Source organism: Schistocerca serialis, chromosome 6, assembly GCF_023864345.2.
Source record: "Schistocerca serialis cubense isolate TAMUIC-IGC-003099 chromosome 6, iqSchSeri2.2, whole genome shotgun sequence".
NCBI classification, from domain to species: domain Eukaryota; kingdom Metazoa; phylum Arthropoda; class Insecta; order Orthoptera; family Acrididae; genus Schistocerca; species Schistocerca serialis.
This window is the reverse complement of record NC_064643.1, coordinates 716132340-716150616: the sequence shown is the minus strand read 5'-3', so window position 1 is coordinate 716150616 and position 18277 is coordinate 716132340. Positions and strand designations below refer to the sequence as shown.

The window sequence follows — 18277 nt, the reverse complement described above, 5'->3', positions numbered from 1 at the left end:
TAACTCTGATGTTTTTTTTTCCCCCTTCATGTTAAGTTATTTTCAATTGCAAGCTCGGAATGATCAAACAAGTTGTATATTTTTCACCGGCTTCTGTGGCTGTGATCAATAAAGCTAACGTTAATATTCTTCGAAAGAGTTTTTGTGTAGTGTGGTTATGTCATAATAAGTAGATGCAGGTTCTAATGCCCGAACAACAATCTGCTCAGCTTGTACTGACAAAGTGGTGACACCGACATGATTAACTTGCATAGTATCATTGGATTAACGAGCATTTACAGAAGAGTTTTGCAAAGTGACTGATCTGAACCCCACCATGTGATGATTGGCTGTAAGACTACCAACTTCGTGGCCATACAATCCAGCTTTGTGGATTGCACAGGTAGAGGCCAGATTTTTCTATAGTGTAAGCATTGCAGGAAGATTGAATCTGTCAAGTTCTCACTTGGAAAGGTATTGGGGACAGAAAGCCTTTGCAGTACTTGCAGCACCTAAGAAGCAAAGTAGACTTGGGAACCTTTCTGGACAGCTTACTGCATGCAGTATAGAGCAGTCATTTGTCACCACCTGTCAAAGCAATTATAGCGTCGAGTCTGACACATCCTTGGACGTAGTAGCAGAGTTGGCGAATAAAACCCAGGATGCAGTGTCACTGGCTCCTGTCGGTGCAATCATTGCACTGGCAAATGTTTCACACACAGGTTATGACGCTGTGGTGGCCAAGGTAGATCCATTGACATAACAGATTACCAGTAACAAACTGTTATCTTGATATGACCCAAGCAATGACAGAAGCTGGAATTGATACTGCCAATGCTTGTGCAGCAGGTCATGGACGACCTCTTCCACAACTGAACCTGAACAGAAAATTATCTGCTGGTATCACCGGAAATTCAGAAAGCAAGCTTGTAGATGCACAGCCCCCCCCTATTCTAACCCAAATGACAATGGCAGTCAGAAGTAGGCTCCTCCTCAGATTGCCGATCAGTGTTCCCACTCCTGTTTGTTAGTGATCGACGGTCCAGCTTGAAATATTTCATAGACACTGGATTCAATTTGTCTATTTACCCGTGGACTATGTTGCACGGGAAGCAACCACCCATGTTCTTCTGTCTGTCCCCTGCAGACAACTCAGTCATAACAACGTATGGCACACTGCGCATGCAACTAGACCTGAGTTTACACCAAGCCTTCATGTGGGATTATAGCATTGCAGACATCACCGAACCTATCATTGGAGTGGACTTCCTCTCCTATTATAATCTACTGCCAGCCATCAAGTACTCATGCCTAGTTGACAGCACCATAGGCTTGACAGTATCCGGATTTCAGCAGAATACAGCCATTCATACTACAAAGTAATGCAAGTGGTGTACGGCGAGTATGCAGAGTTGCTGAATGGATTACCGGCTCTGACACGACCCCCTGGAGCACCTGTCCACTACATAGAGATGCCCAACAGTCCCCCCACATCTTGCAGATCATGATGTTTGGCTCCAGATCATTTTAAAATTGCGAAAGCGGAGTTTGACAGTGCAATTTGTGAATGTGTAATGCAGCCTTCCAACAGCCCCTGGTCCTCACTGCTACACTTGATCCCGATAAAGGGTAGTGCAAGGCGGCATTGTGATGACTACAGAACCCCAAATGCCAGAACAATACTGGGTGGATACCCAGGCCATTGTTACGTGACTATAACTATGTATTGAGTGGTGCAGTTATTTCTAACATCCTGGACTGTGCAAAAGCATACACACATCCATGTAGCTGAACAAGACATTCCCAAGACGACAATCATCAGTCCTGTTGGCCTGTTTGATAGCAAATTTATGACTTGTGGACTCAGGAATGCTGGTCAGACATGGCAATGCTTCATTGAGTCAGTGCTACAAGGTCTAACGTTTGCTTTCGCTTTCGTGGACAGATTTTAGTTTTTTTATCATCAGCAGAGCAACATTGACAGCATTTAACTGAAGTGGTAAGCAGTTGGACCACTACGGCGTCATCCTGAACACCACCAAATGTGTCTTTGGCCAGCCCCAAGAGGATTTCCTAGGGAATAGAATAACAGCAGCAGGATTGCTACCACTGCCAGAGAAGGTGGAAGCTATATTACGGATTTCATGCTGAAATATGGCCAAGAAATTGAATTGAATCCTTGGTATGTTAAATTTTTATCGCCATCACTTGCCACACTTGGCCAAGTCACAGGAACCGTTAATTGTAGCACTCACCGGCCCAGAGAACAAGGGTAACCTGCCTATAGCTTGAACTCATAGCGTGTGTGTGGCATCTGAAGTGGCCAAAAAGAACATTGCAGATGCTGCACTACTGGAACGCCCTGAGCCACTGCACCTTTGGCATGAGTGGTTAATGCTAGCCAGATGGCGATTGGTGCAACATTGCAACAACAGTGTAGTGGCATATGGCAACCACTTGTGTTTTTCTCATTCAGACTATTACCCTCAAAAAAATGTGGAGTGCCTATGATGGAGAACTTGTGGCCGTTTATAAGCCTATCAAATACTTCAGACCTCACCTGGAAGCTAGAGACTTTATTATCTTCAATGATCACAAACCGCTAACTTACGCCTTTCCCCAGAACCACACAAACTGTTCACCTAGGCAACAAAATCGGCTTATGTTCAGCTCACAATTCGTTACACATGTTTGGCACATTTCCAGCATTGACAGTGTAGTGGCTGATTGTTTGTCTCGGGTTGAAAGCATTTCTAGCACAGTTGATTACGTCAAGCTTACCGTTGTTCCACAGTCGGCTCAGAAACTACAAGGACTTTTATCAGCAGGAAAATCGGTGTTGGATCTGCAACTTATCCAAATTCCAACGAGTGATGTCAGGCTGTATTGTGGACATTGCAACATCAAAACCACGACCGTTCCTACCACTTACCTTCAGTATTCTACATAACTTGTGCCACCTTGGTATTCCATTGACAACCTACCTAGTGACTAATCATTACGTGTGGCCGGGTACACAGAAAGACTGCCGCAAATGGGCAAGGTGTTGTCTTAAATGCCAATGCAGCAACATACACCGCCACATGCAAGCATCGATAGGGAGCCTCCCTATCACAATGGTCCATTTCAGTCACCTCAACATCAACATCATTGGTCCATTGCCATCATCCAACAGCCAACATTACATACTTACAATGATAGATTGTTAACCTGCTGGCCTGAAGCTACACTGGTGGACAATGTTACAGCAGAAACTATGAAGCTAAAGTAAGTTGACAACTGCCAGTGCTTACCATGAGAGAAGAAGAACGACCTTTTAAGAATGATGCCATATTCACCCAAAGAACACAGGATGCTTTATTAGGACATTTTGGAAAACTGTCAATAAATGAAGACTGCAAATTCAAAAGGGGCTAAGTACCAAAATGAATGTTTCGAGATACTGAAGGAAAACAAATTTATTCCATGTAGAATTCCTCCACACAAATAATACAACAGCAAGTCAGACTGTAAGCAGCTGTGAGCTGCTATGTAACTCAGAAATGTAACTGAACAACGGGTATGCCCGTAGTATCTCAAGAAAATGGCATTTTGGAAAAGGGCTAACTCCATCTTGTGCTTTAATTTCTGTTGTATCTACTACAAAATGGAGGATCTGTCATTCTTGATGCTCAATATCCCATGTTTTTATCCTTGTGTTCTCCAGGACTAGATGGAAGGATACTCCTAAATAGTGCAGCTCAATACCAGTCATCAGTGTTTTTAAATTATTGCTGTAAAATATACAACATTTATGTGCTATTCATAATATGGCTAATCTGCCATTCTCTTTTGGTACTCCCGCAAAATAGTTGTTACTTATTCTACATATACACAGTGTATCTCTGTTTGTGCCACTCACTGAATGCCTTTATTCCTTGCAGGTGACAGCATTGCCCTAGCAAGACAGATTCATGCACGCTGGCGGAACAGTGCACAAGTTCTAAGAAAGTTGCAGAACAAAAAAAAGTCGAACCATGATCTGGAAAAAGAATCCAAGGAGCCCGAGAAGTATCTGAAATGGTAAAGTTGCCAGGTGACATATTGTTCTTTGTATTTTTATTGAAAATGTTATGTAGCCTGCAAATAAAGAATGTGAGAATTTTAAGTTCTCTGAGGTGACTGTAATTTCAAATTGCGTGCAAAAAAATTGAGGGAAATATATATTTCAGTACAACATCACCCCCACCCCAGCCAATATTGTGAAAAGCTTTTTCAAAGTCGACAAATGCTAGAAACGTAGGTTTGCCTTTCCTTAACCGATCTTCTAAGATAAGTTGTAGGGTCAGTGTTGCCTCGCGTCTTCCAGTGTTTCTACAGAATCCAAACTGATCTTCCCTGAGGTCGGCTTCTACTAGTTTTTCCATTCGTTCGTTGAGAATTTTTGTTAGTATGTTGCAACCAGTATTTATTGAACCGATAGTTCGGTAATTTTCTCACCTGTCAAACCTGCTTTCTTTGGGATTGGAATTATTTCTCCAGGACAGGAGAATCCAAACTGATCTTCCCTGAGGTCGGCTTCTACTAGTTTTTCCATTCGTTCGTTGAGAATTTTTGTTAGTATGTTGCAAACAGTATTTATTGAGCCGATAGTTCGGTAATTTTCGCACCTGTCAAACCTGCTTTCTTTGGGATTGGAATTATTATATTCTTCTTGAAGTCTAAAGGTGTTTCACGTGTCTCATACATCTTGCTCACCAGATGGAAGAGCTTCCAAGGCTATCAGTAGTTCTAATGGAATGTTTTCTACTCCCAGGGCCTTGTTTCGACTTTGGTCTTTCAGTGCTTTGTCAAATTCTTCTCCCAGTATCATATCTCCCATTTCATCTTCATCTACGTCCTCTTCCATTTCCACAATATTGCCCTCAAGTACATCACCATTGTATAGACTCTCTATGTACTCCTTCCACCTTTCTGCTTTCCCTTTTTTGCTTAGGACAGGTTTCCCATCTGAGCTCTTGATGTTCATACAGGTGGTTCCTTTTTCTGCAAAGGTCTCTTTAATTTTCCTGTAGGCCGTATCTATCTTACTCCTCGTGATATTTGCTTCTATATCCTTACATTTGTCCTCCAACCATCCCTGCTTAACCATTTTGCACTTCCCATTAATCTCATTTTTGAAATGTTTTTATTCCTTTTCACTTACTTCATTTACTGCATTTTTGTATTTTCTCCTTTCATCAATTAAATTCAATATCTCTTCTGTTACCCAAGGATTTCTACTAGCACTACTTGATCCTCTGCTGCCTTCACAATTTAATCTCTCAAAGCTACCCATTTTTCTTCTACTGTATGTCTTTCCTCTGTTCTTGTCAATTGTGGCCTAATGCTCCCTCTGAAATTGTCAACGACTTCTGCTTCTGTTAACTTATCCAGGTCCCATCTCCTTAGTATTTTTTTTTTTTTTTTGCAGTTTCTTCAGTGTTGATCCACAGTTCATAATCAGTAGATTGTGGTCAGAGTTCGCAGCCGCCCCTGGAAATGTCTTTTAGTGTAAAATTTGGTTTCTAAATCTCTGTCTTACAATTATATAATCTATGTAAAACATCCCAGTGTCTCCAGGCCTCTTCCACGTATACAACCTTCTTTCAAGATTCTTAAACCAAGTGTTATAAGTTATATTCTGACTTCCTCTTTGATTCCTTACCCCCACTCCATATTCATCTACCGCTTTTCCATCTCTTCCTTTTCCTACAATCGAATCCAGTCCCCCAAGACTATTAAATTTTTGTCTCCCTTAACTAATAATTTCTTTTATCACATCATACATTCTTAATTATCTTCATCATCTGCGGAGCTAGTTGGCATATAAACTTGTACTACTTGGTAGACGTGCGCTTCGTATCTATCTCGGCTACAGTAATGCTTTCACTATGCTGTTCGTAGTAGCTTATCTGTGTTTCTATCTTTTTAGTCATTATTAAACGTACTCCTGCATTACCATTATCTGATTTTTTATTTATAACCCTGTATTTACCTGACCAGAAGTCTTGTTCCTCCTGCCACTGAACTTCACTAATTCCCGCTGTATCTAACTTTAACCTACCCATTTCCCTTTTTAAATATTGTAACCTACCTACTGAATTAAGAGATCTCGCATTTCACGCTGTGATCCATAGAACGCCACTTTTGTTTCTCCTGATAACGACTTCCTCCTGAATAGTGCCTGCCGGGAGATCCGAATGGGAAACTATTTTACCTCCAGAATATTTTACCCAAGAGGACGCCATCATCATTTAACCATACAGTAAAGGTGCATGCCCTCGGGAAAAATTACGGCTGAAGTTTCCCCTTGCTTTCAGCTGTTCGCAGTACCAGCACAGCGAGGCTGTTTTGGTCGATGTTACAAGGCCAGATCAGTCAATCATACAGACTGTTTCCAGAATGAGATTTTCACTCTGCAGTGGAGTGTGCGCTGATATGAAACTTCCTGGCAGATTAAAACTGTGTGCCCAACCGAGACTCGAACTCGGGACCTTTGCCTTTCGCGGGCAAGTGCGCTACCTTAATCTGCCAGGAAGTTTCGTACAGACTGTTGCCGCCGCAACTACTGAAAAGGCTGGTGCCCCTCTTCAGGAACCAAAGGTTTGTCTGGCCTCTCAACAAATACCCTTCTGTTGTGGTTGCACCTACAGCATCCGTATCATCAAGGCATGCAAGCCTCCCCATCATTGGCAAGGTTCATATGTTATACCTGAAAATACTTTTTCAGTTTTCGTAGAAAAAGTTACAGTCAAAAATGTCAGATCTCATTTCTAGGATGAGTGATCAAAAGTTTACGAACTATACCCTTGCAGGCAATGCTTCCTTCCTCTTCTTCTTCTTCATAACATGAAAACTATGTCAGTGCTATGTAGGAACACAAAGCACTCACTTTGCCTCTGATTCTGTATTGTTCACTGCAATTTGCGTAGATTTTTCACAGTATACATCAGAATCAGTGGCAGTTCTTGAGATGTTAACTAAAGAAGCAATATTACTATTCCTTCATGAGTTCATTATCTGAACTACAGTTCATCTGTAGCATCAGATGAAAATCGTCTTTGCTTTTATTATGTTGTTGTTGTTGTGGTCTTCAGTCCTGAGACTGGTTTGATGCAGCTCTCCATGCTACTCTATCCTGTGCGAGCTTCTTCATCTCCCAGTACCTACTGCAACCTACATCCTTCTGAATCTGCTTAGTGTATTCATCTCTTGATCTCCCTCTACGATTTTTACCCTCCACGCTGCCCTCAAATACTAAATTGGTGATCCCTTGATGCCTCAGAACATGTCCTACCAACCGATCCCTTCTTCTGGTCAAGTTGTGCCACAAACTTCTCTTCTCCCCAATCCTATTCAATACTTCCTCATTAGTTATGTGGTCTACCCATCTAATCTTCACATTCTTCTGTAGCACCACATTTCGAAAGCTTCTATTCTCTTCTTGTCCAAACTATTTATCGTCCATGTTTCACTTCCATACATTGCTACACTCCATACAAATACTTTCAGAAATGACTTCCTGACACTTAAATCTATACTCGCTGTTAACAAATTTCTCTTCTTGATAAACGCTTCCCTTACCATTGCCAGTCTACATTTTATATCCTCTCTACTTCGACCATCATCAGTTATTTTGCTCCCCAAATAGCAAAACTCCTTTACTACTTTAAGTGTCTCATTTCCAGATCTAATTCCCTCAGCATCACCCGACTTAATTTGACTACATTCCATTATCCTCGTTTTGCTTTTGTTGATGTTCATCTTATATCCTCCTTTCAAGACACTGTCCATTCCATTCAACTGCTCTTCCAAGTCCTTTGCTGTCTCGGACAGGATTACAATGTCATCAGCAAACCTCAAAGTTTTTATTTCTTCTCCATGGATTTTAACACCTACTCCGAATTTTTCTTTTGTTTCCTTTACTGCTTGCTCAATATACAGATTGAATAACATCGGGGATAGGCTACAACCCTGTCTCACTCCCTTCCCAACCACTGCTTCCCTTTCATGCCCCTCGACTCTTGTATCTGCCATCTGGTTTCTGTACAAATTGTAAATAGCCTTTCGCTCCCTGTATTTTACCCCTGCCACCTTAAGAATTTGAAAGAGAGTATTCCAGTCAACATTGTCAAAAGCTTTCTCTAAGTCTACAAATGCTAGAAATGTAGGTTTGCCTTTCCTTAATCTTTCTTCTAAGATAAGTCGTAAGGTCAGTATTGCCTCACGTGTCCAGTGTTTCTACGGAATCCAAACTGATCTTCCCGGAGGTCGGCTTCTACTAGTTTTTCCATTCGTCTATAAAGAATTCGTGTTAGTATCTTGCAGCTGTGGCTTATTAAACTGATTGTTCGGTAATTTTCACATCTGTCAACACCTGCTTTCTTTGGGGTTGGAATTATTATATTCTTCTTGAGGTCTGAGGGTATTTCGCCTGTTTCATACATCTTGCACACCAGATGGTAGAGTTTTGACAGGACTGGCTCTCCCAAGGCCGTCAGTAGTTCCAATGGAATGTTGTCTACTCCGGGGGCCTTGTTCCGACTCAGGTCTTTCAGTGCTCTGTCAAACTCTTCATGGAGTATCATATCTCCCATTTCATCGTCATCTACATCCTCTTCCATTTCCATAATATTGTCCTCCAGAACATCTTCCCTGTATAGACCCTCGATATACTCCTTCCACCTTTCTGCTTTCCCTTCTTTGCTTAGAACTGGGTTTCCATCTGAGCTCTTGATGTTCATACAAGTGGTTCTCTTATCTCCAAAGGTCTCTTTAATTTTCCTGTAGGCAGTATCTATCTTACCCCTAGTGAGATAAGCCTCTACATCCTTAAATTTGTCCTCTAGCCATCCCTGCTTAGCCATTTTGCACTTCCTGTCGATCTCATTTTTGAGACGTTTGTATTCCTTTTTGCCTGCTTCATTTACTGCATTTTTATATTTTCTCCTTTCATCAATTAAATTTAATATTTCTTCTGTTACCCAAGGATTTCTACCAGCCCTTTTCTTTTTACCTACTTGATCCTCTGCTGCCTTCACTACTTCATCCCTCAGAGCTACCCATTCTTCTTCTACTGTATTTCTTTCCCCCATTCCTGTCAATTGTTCCTTTATGCTCTCCCTGAAACTCTGTACAACCTCTGGTTCTTTCAGTTTATCCAGTTCCCATCTCCTTAAATTCCCACCTTTTTGCAGTTTCTTCAGTTTTAATCTACAGTTCATAACCAATAGATTTTGGTCAGAGTCCACATCTGCCCCTGGAAATGTCTTACAATTTAAAACCTGGTTCCTAAATCTCTGTCTTACCATTATATAATCTATCTGATACCTTTTAGTATCTCCAGGGTTCTTCCATGTGTACAACCTTCTTTCATGATTCTTAAACCAAGTGTTAGCTATGATTATGTTGTGCTCTGTGCAAAATTCTACCAGGCGGCTTCCTCTTTCATTTCTTAGCCCCAATCCATATTCACCTATTACATTGCCTTCTCTCCTTTTTCCTACACTCGAATTCCAGTCACCCATGACTATTAAATTTTCGTCTCCCTTCACTATCTGAATAATTTCTTTTATTTCATCATACATTTCTTCGATTTCTTCGTCATCTGCAGAGCTAGTTGGCATATAAACTTGCACTACTGTAGTAGGTGTGGGCTTCGTATCTGTCTTGGCCACAACAATGCGTTCGCTGTGCTGTTTGTAGTAGCTTCCCCGCATTCCTATTTTCCTATCATTATTAAACCTACTCCTGCATTACCCCTATTTGATTTTGTGTTTATATCCCTGTAGTCACCTGACCAGAAGTCTTGTTCCTCCTGCCAACGAACTTCACTAATTCCCACTATATCTAACTTTAACCTATCCATTTCCCTTTTTAAATTTTCTAACCTACCTGCCCGATTAAGGGATCTGACATTCCATTTTATTATGTACATTATTTATTCCAGAGCTGATTTTTTTTTAAAAAAAACCAGCACAAAACAGTTATTATATAAGTAACATGGTTTCAAAGTTTTGTTTTTAAGAAACATAACGAAAGACTTATTTCACAAATGTTGTTGGTTTCATCTTCCCAAAAACTTACCACACTCAGTCAGTAGAGACATCCATAATCTAATAAATAATGGAAGGAATAAAGGTTGTTAGTGGCCATATTATTCAGGCCTTGAGCAGTTGATAGCACATAAAAAGGTTGAAACTGTCATTACACTTTTGGAAATTGTCCACCCTTGGAGATAATTGTCTGTCAAAAACCAACACCTGCACATGTATATCTACATTTTCATGACTGGTAACATAGCCCGATGCTGCAGCCTGACTGGTGTGAGGGGTTGTTTTGAGTGGAGTGGATGAGAGTAACAAGGAGGAGAGAAGGGAAAGGGTGGACGAAGGGAACTGAAGGTGCTGGCTGAGGGAGAGAGACATCAATGAAACAAGATAGGAACATGACACATGAAGGAAAGGAAAAATGAATTGGGAAGGAGTAAGGACTGGGTGATAGCACAGAGGAAGCACAGACCCCAGAGAGAACACTGGATGTTGATTTGTGGAATAAAGTGGGAGGCATGGGGGATATGGGTGGATGTGTGTGGGACAGGGGCAGGGGCTACTGAAGATTGAGGCCAAGAAGATTGCAGGATCAAAGGATGTGTTGTAACAGTGACTCCCATCTATATAACTCAGAATATTTTGCTGAGGTTGGGGGTGGGAAGTGGCACACACTGTGAGGCAGCGTTTACATTGAGCGTGGTTTGTTCAGTTCTTGTTCTGTCACTTGGTGGTCAAATTTGCTCTTGGGTACGATTTGAGGATAACTATTCATTTGTGTGGACAGTCATTTGGTGATTATCAGATATAGACTCTGCTGATCATCTCAGAAAAAAAGTATACAAAAGTATGATATAAAATTTCAAGAGAATATTCAGAAACTTCAAGTTTTATATTAAAAGCAAAAAGTCTGGTAGACAGAATAACTTTGCAGTGGATGAGTTTTCACAGGGTCATAGGAAGGAAAATCCACAATTCTTTGTGGAAAAACAATTTCGAACAGTAGTGGGGATTTAGAAAAAGTTGATATGGAAGAATTTTCTGATTGAAATGGAACAGCCCATTGGCATGGGCTTCAGGGACAAAATGTTCAACAAAAAGCTTGGGGCAGTGCAATGTAATCAAATAGCAGGAGAAAGATACGAGCTCATGTGGTAAATTGTAAACACTGGTGAAATACTGAGTGTATTATTTAATACACAGGTGATACTTGATGTGGTACAAATCATTCCAGAAAATTTTAATAGCAGGAACAAAATACCTTCAAAGAAATGGGTATGATTATCACTGAGGAAGTGTTTAAGACGTGGAATAGCTGAAAATTCAAAGATTGCCTTGTTCTGGAAAGAAAACTGTAGTAATGTGTGCTATTGGAAATGAATCTGGATTAGTGTAAAGTGGTGTCATATGTTTTATTGGGCAAAAATGCAGTGCAGATTACCAGTCTGAGAACAGTGCTGAATGGGTTCAGAAGTGTTCTCCAAAAGTTACCCAAAGATTATTGTAGATTAGGCTCTGTATCACAAACAAGAAATCCGGTATCACAAAACCTATCTGTGAAATAGAAAGAGGATTTTGTTATTTAATGACTGGGAAACAGTAACCTAGAACTTTCTTCTAATCCCACACCTTATTGTTAGAGGAACTTACGGGTCCACAGGAACACGCACAGCTGCACTTTAGTTCACAAGAATTGCAATTGAAGAGTGTATTGTGGACCCTGGACAATGAAATTAGCTTACGTGGCCACTTGTGGCAGACTATGAGTTCAGTGCCATTGAACTTATTTGGGCTTTATCTAGAACAAAATAAACTAGACATTTAAGGTATATAATATGCGACAGCTCTACCACTTCACTCTACAAAAAATTCCCTAAATTGTCTGGAGGAATTTGATGATTCATCACAAAATACAGCAGATATGCACAAAGTGTTCATTGTCTTGACATGTCAACAGAATCATTGTTAATTCAAGTAAATGAGTGTAATAACAGCAAAACTTAGGTAGTAGTTAAAGTGATTAAGGTAGTTTTCTTTTCCTGATTCATCACGCTGTCCTGGAAAATTTATTTCAATCCCATTGTTCCACATCATAGATCATGTTTTGATTCACTGTTGCATACACAAAACACCTTTCGTTTCATGTATTGAGAGTTTCTTGTATATTGAGTCTTCATGATCAATTTCCATTTTACTGCATTTAAAAAGCCAGTTTCTTGCCCTCTATGTGTAACAGCCACTGTACGCAGTAATGCATTGTCGGAACATGAAAACAAAGTTTCCACTCTTTGGTGGTGGAGTAGGCACCTGTTGTGCATTACAACAGTTGCAGTGCACTAGAGTGACAACCTCACACTCCACCACGGCCTTCCATGACTGCCTTACAAAAGACTTAACTGACAAACGGGGGGATTATAAATAATTTAAGGAGTAAAGGTAACTACTCACCAAACATTAATTAATTAAAACTTCCGGGCTGAATTGCCGTGGTCCATATATAAAACTACTTCTCCTTCCTGATGTTTCATTGCCTACTGCAGGCAACATCTTCCGAGGTGAGTCGGTTACTGGCTGCTAGGCGCTGGAGGTCCCGCTTATATAGAGCGCTTAGATGTCTTGCATCTTTCACCGATTTTAAACTTTCACTAATTTTCTTGGTAGGTCGAAAGATTGTCTCCACATAAAACTTTGCCAAAACTTTCCCAGTCGTTGATGTTATGAATAAATGGAAGATAAACTTTTCCAACCTACGGTTGTTGTTGTCGTGTATTTTCAGACACTTTTCTTCTAGGGTGGAGTGCTCGATCTATCTCATTGTCAGTGTACCCATTTCTCTTGAAAGCTGTTAGCAATTGGCTTAATTCATCTTGCAAATAAATTGGCTCACAGATGTTATTAGCCCTGTCCACTAAAGTTTTTATGACTCCTCTCTTCTGCCTAGGATGATGATTTGAATCCTTATGTAGGTAACAATCAGTGTGCGTGTCTTTCCTATATACCTTGTGCCCTAAAGTCCCATTTGCTCGTTTAATAACCAATACATCCAAAAAATTCATCTGTCCATTACTCTCTTTCTCCATGGTGAATTGTATCTTTGGACTGAAACTGTTTATGTGCACAAAAAAATCACTTAGTTCCTCTTCAGCATGATTCCATATCACAAAGGTGTCATCCACGTATCGATACCATTTCAAAGGGCTTTTTTTGGCTGACTGTAGCATTGTTGTTCGAAAAATTCCATAAATAGATTAGCAATAGCTGGGCTCAGAGGGCTACCCATGGCCACCCCATCAATTTGTTCATAAAACTTGTTGTTATATTGAAAATAAGTTGATGATAGACAATGTCGAAACAAAGCTATTATATCAGCAGGAAACATATCAGCTATGTAAGAAAGAGCTTCATCAACAGGGACCATGGTGAACAAGGATACTACATCGAAACTGACAAGGATGTCACTTGCACTAACTGTTATCTCCCTCAGGTTTTCGATAAAATGCATGGAATTTTTAATATGAGTGTCAGTTTTACCTATATACGGTTGCAACAAAGAAGCAAGATATGTAGCCAGCTCTTGAGTAGGAGGCCCAATGGCACTTACTATCTGTCTCAATGGGACATTGGGCTTGTGTATCTTAGGTAACCCATCCAGTCTAGGAGGGTAAGCTTCCATTTTGCAAAGGTATTTTTTTATCTTCTGTAATCATCTAGTTTTAATTAATGAAGATGCCGGCCGTGAAAGCTTATATGTTACGAACTCACCGAACAGTTCACTGACTCATTGATCGATACATAAACAAGATGGAATTTTGTAGCTTTCAGACAAACCCTCCTTCAGAATTATAGAGCATACATACAAACACATACAAGTGCATATCTGCATTGTCCTGGTCTGGTTGGCAGTATTGTGCTGGATTACAGCTCAACTGTAATGAGGGCAACCCCCTTTTTTTGAGGAAGGGGTGGGGGGAGATTGGGAAATGGTGACTGATGAGCTGGAGGGAGAGGCACTGGATAGGAGTGTGGCACAAGTGAGCTTGTTCTGGCCACAGGCAGGGGGAACTGTGAACAGGAACATGTAGGAGTGGTTTGGAAGGATAAGATAGAACACACAGGAGGCTGTGAGTGCAGGATGGGTTGTGAGGCAGGGGTGGAGATTTGTGTGGGACAGGAAGTAGTGGAGTTGGGGCCAGTAGGATTGTGGGATTCAAGGATGTGTTCAAAAATGGCTCTAAGCACTATGGGACTTAATATCTTAGGTCATCAGTCCCCTAGATTTAGAACTACTTAAACCTAACTAACCTAAGGACATTACACACATCCATGCCCAAGGTAGGATTTGAACCTGTGACCGTCGCAGCAGCGCGGTTTCGGACTGAAGCATCTAGAACTGCTCGGCCACAGTGGCCGGCCAAAGATGTGTTTAAGGACAGTTCCCACCTCTGTAATTGAGAGGGGAGGGTGTTGGGAGGAAGGATCCAGATGGAACGGGTTGTGACTCAGCCATTGAAACTGAGTGTGTTGTGTTTAGCAGTGTGGATGGTCATGTTTGCTAATGGCCACATTTGGCAGTGGCCATTCTTTCATGTGGACAGTTGGGTGGTGGTCATGCCTACATGAAATGCTGTGCAGTAGTTGTAGCACAGCTAGTATATGATGTGGCTCCTGCTACAGGTGGTCATGCCGAATGGGATAAACCTGTGATGGGACTGAAGTAAGATGTGCTGGGTTAGTGTGTCTGGTAGGCCATGCACCTGGGCACGCATGTGGCAAGCAGTTGGAAGTAGCTGGTGAGGCTGAAGTAAGATGTGCTGGGTTGGTGTGTCTGGCAGGCCATGCACCTGGGCTCCCATGTGGCAAGCAGTTGGGAGTAACTGTGACATGAAAATGGAGTAGGCTTTATGTAACATAGAATGGGCAGAAGGATACAACTACATGACGGCTGGGAAGGATTGTGTGTAAAGTGTTCCTCATTTCCATGTGTGATGATAAGTAGTGAAAGCCCCGGCCAAGGATATGTTCAGCTGTTCCAGTCTGGTATAATATTGGGCGATGAGGTTGCTGCTTTGCAGCTTGTTCCTGGGAAGGGGAGGGGGGGGGTTGGAGGATTACAGGCATATTCATTAGTAATAATATGTTATATAGCCAACAAAAGTTCAAGCTTTACACCAGTTTTTTCTCTACTGCAGTAACTACAGTGCTAAGCTCAATAACATTGTATTGAATTTGACAGTGTTGCGATGAAATAGCTAATTGGAAAACAATGAAATTCCATTGTAAATAGGTATATTTTAACTGTGCAAAGGAAATTATTCACGTGATTACATGTGTCATCTGTGTCTCTTCAAAGTTGAGAATCACCAAAATATGCTCAAATGCATGCTGTTCCTTAAATATTTCTACGTATGTAGCCCCTGTACAACTAAAATAAAGGGTGTACATTAAGTCCGGGAACACTTTCAATTATTTACTGCACAAGTACTAAACATTGTACAGATGTCATACATATTGCATTTTGAAGAGAAACTCTGAAAGTTGGTTTTTTATTATTATTATTATTATTATTAGAAACATTCGAGATGCGAACAATGAGTGACCCAGCAGATGTCAACAGGGTAATCGAATTCTTGCCATACCCATCCCAGCATGGCATCGTCGACTGCAGCAGTCGCTTCCCTTATTCTCTCCAAGAGCTCTGCTACATCACGTGGCAGAGGCAGTACATACACCAGATCTTTAATGTGTCCCCATAGAAAAAAGTCACACGAGTGAGATCTGGCGATCAGGGAGGTCATTTCATGAAACAGCTGTCCCCTTCTGTAGTGTGGCTGATCAGTTAATGTTGCAGCTCCATGTTCAACTACCCATGAAGTTCACAATGAAAATGGGGTGGAGCCCCATCCAGCTGAAATATGAACGGAGAGTCCCATTGCATTTGAGGCATCAGCCATTGCTGCAACATGTCCAAGTAGGTTCTAAACATTGAACAGCTGTAGCACACTTGTTTTTGTTGAACTCCCAACACACAGAAAGCTTGTTCTGCACCTGAACTCGCCTTGTTTGCGACTAGTGCTGACTATCAGCAAATTACCAAACTCCGCTGTGGCGGTATACATGGGGAGGGGAAGGGGGGGGGGGGGGGGAATCTGATGTGTGTTTAATGTTTGGTTCTTGTGCAACAAATAAATGAAAGTGTTCCCGTTCCCCGACTTTATGCACACCCTGTATAATACTCACATAAGAAATAAAATTAGATGTTTCATGATAATGGCGTCATATTACATGCCAACGTTAGAAGCTCGAAGCCAAGGCTCAGTCATTATGAAATGGACAGTTGCAAAGGGATACTGGGTTAAATGCACAGAAAGAAAATGATTATAAGAAAATGTGCTGTAGGTTGTATGAAACACTCACTTTTGATAAATTCACTCTTTCTCTTCCATGTATTCATCTGCATCAAGCACTTATTTCATATAGAGAGAAAATAGTGTAGAGTGCTGATGGAGCACGTTTTGAGTCCATCAATATTCTGTTTTTGTTAGGCAATAGATTTCCCTTATCCATTCTACATGTTTCAGGTACTTATTTCAGACAGACAAACTGTGTAACGGACCAAGATTCATACTCGGGACTTTTGCCTTTTGCGGGCAAGTGTTCTACCAACTGAGTTACCCCAGTGCAACTCACAACCCATCCTCACAACTTTACTTCCTCCTGTACCTTGCCTCCTACCTTCCAAACTTCACAGAAGCTCTCCTGTGAAACTTCTAAAACTAGCAACACTGGATGAAAGGATATTGCAGAAACATGGCTTAGCCACAGCCTGGGGGTTTTTCCAGAATAAAATTTTCACTCTTCAGCAGAGTGTGCGCAGATGTGAAACTTCCACTGCAGAGTGAAAATTTCATTCTAGTGACATAAAATATTCTCTATTACATTTCAAGTTCTTATTCAAAAGTAAAATCTTATGTCATTATAAAAGACATTTACTGATAATGATTTATCTTTTTATTATAGGTTCAGCAATATATGGACAGGCTTCTGGAGAGAATTATTCCAGTCATTGACTTCAATGTTGCGATTCCGTGAAACAGATAAATGGCAAATCGAAGAATAACGTGATAAAAAACTTTGCTGTACACTGCAGCTGAGAATTCAGCTACCAGTTGATAGTAATTTTATAATGACATGTTACTGTGCATCAAATATGATTCAATTTTCTTGCATTTCTATTGTGAATAATGTTATATGCAGTATGAAGCATTAATTAGTGTGTGCAGCATTGCATTACATTTTTTACTACAAATATTGTGTGCTTAGAGAATCAGAATTTTTGTGCCAGTGATGTGGCAGTTAACATGTTTGTTTTATTTGACAATGGGATCTTTTATAGTTTTCTAGAGGTAGCACTAATAATTGGCAAAGAGCAAACTTCATTCATTTATCCAGTTGTTGTTAATAAAAGAAAAGTAAGCATAATTGCTAGCTTAATTAAACATTTGAAAAGCAATATTAGCAGTATTTTGAGAACTTCCGATCATATGACATTACTGGATAGGATTACTCAGTTGCACATGCACAAAAGTTCTTCTTCCTCCTCACACATTAGCCATTTCCTTGTGAAATGTGTGTGGTGTTGCAAGTGGAACTGTTTAGCGCAGATGACTGAGGTAAGTCTGTGTTCAGTGTCAAATTGTGCTTGTGTTGTTGACAATGACAAAAGAGAGAAATGATCAGGAAATCTAAAGTACCAACTTTTACCTTACAAATAGCACCAAGGGAATTGTTGAGGTTTAACATGCCCATTAGAAAGAAGACTCAGCATAAACAGGGTTAGATCCTCTTGCTTCACGAGACACATTACCATGGAGCTTCACCATTTAAACCAGTAATATGGAATGTTGTCTTGTTATCAAGAATTGTACATCACTGTCCCTCCTCCTTTTCAGTGGTGGTAAAGATCTCTTCACCAGAATCCAAATTGTCAGTCTCATGAACCTGGTGCCACCACAGGGACTTGCGTTACAGACTTCTTTTGATGTGGGTCTACTTTTCTTTTTATTTACAGGAGCATGATGAGTTTCGTGATAAAGTCACATCTTCAAGTGTGCATACACAAGTAAAACATTAAGCACATTATGTGGGAAGGAGGGGAACTCAACTTTCTCAAAATAAAATACTGTTATCTGCAACAAATTGGCCAGTTGAAATACTCACATGTTAAATGT

General features: G+C 40.7%; 1 protein-coding gene across 5 annotated transcripts in view; it reads left to right on the top strand.

The window, feature by feature from the left end:
* LOC126484333 (alpha-N-acetylglucosaminidase) overlaps window positions 1-17492 on the top strand; it is a 372796-nt gene extending 355304 nt beyond the window's left edge. For 2 of the 5 annotated variants that reach the window (XM_050107782.1, XM_050107780.1), the window contains 2 exons: window positions 3903-4041; window positions 17067-17492. In XM_050107782.1, the coding sequence (XP_049963739.1) occupies window positions 3903-4041; window positions 17067-17166 (239 nt within the window). In that variant the 3' untranslated portion in view covers window positions 17167-17492. Of the gene's footprint in view, window positions 1-3902; window positions 4055-17066 lie in introns of all 5 variants that reach the window. The other 3 variants (XM_050107783.1, XM_050107781.1, XM_050107785.1) reach the window with 2 other exon arrangements.
* Window positions 17493-18277: the final 785 nt, after the last annotated feature.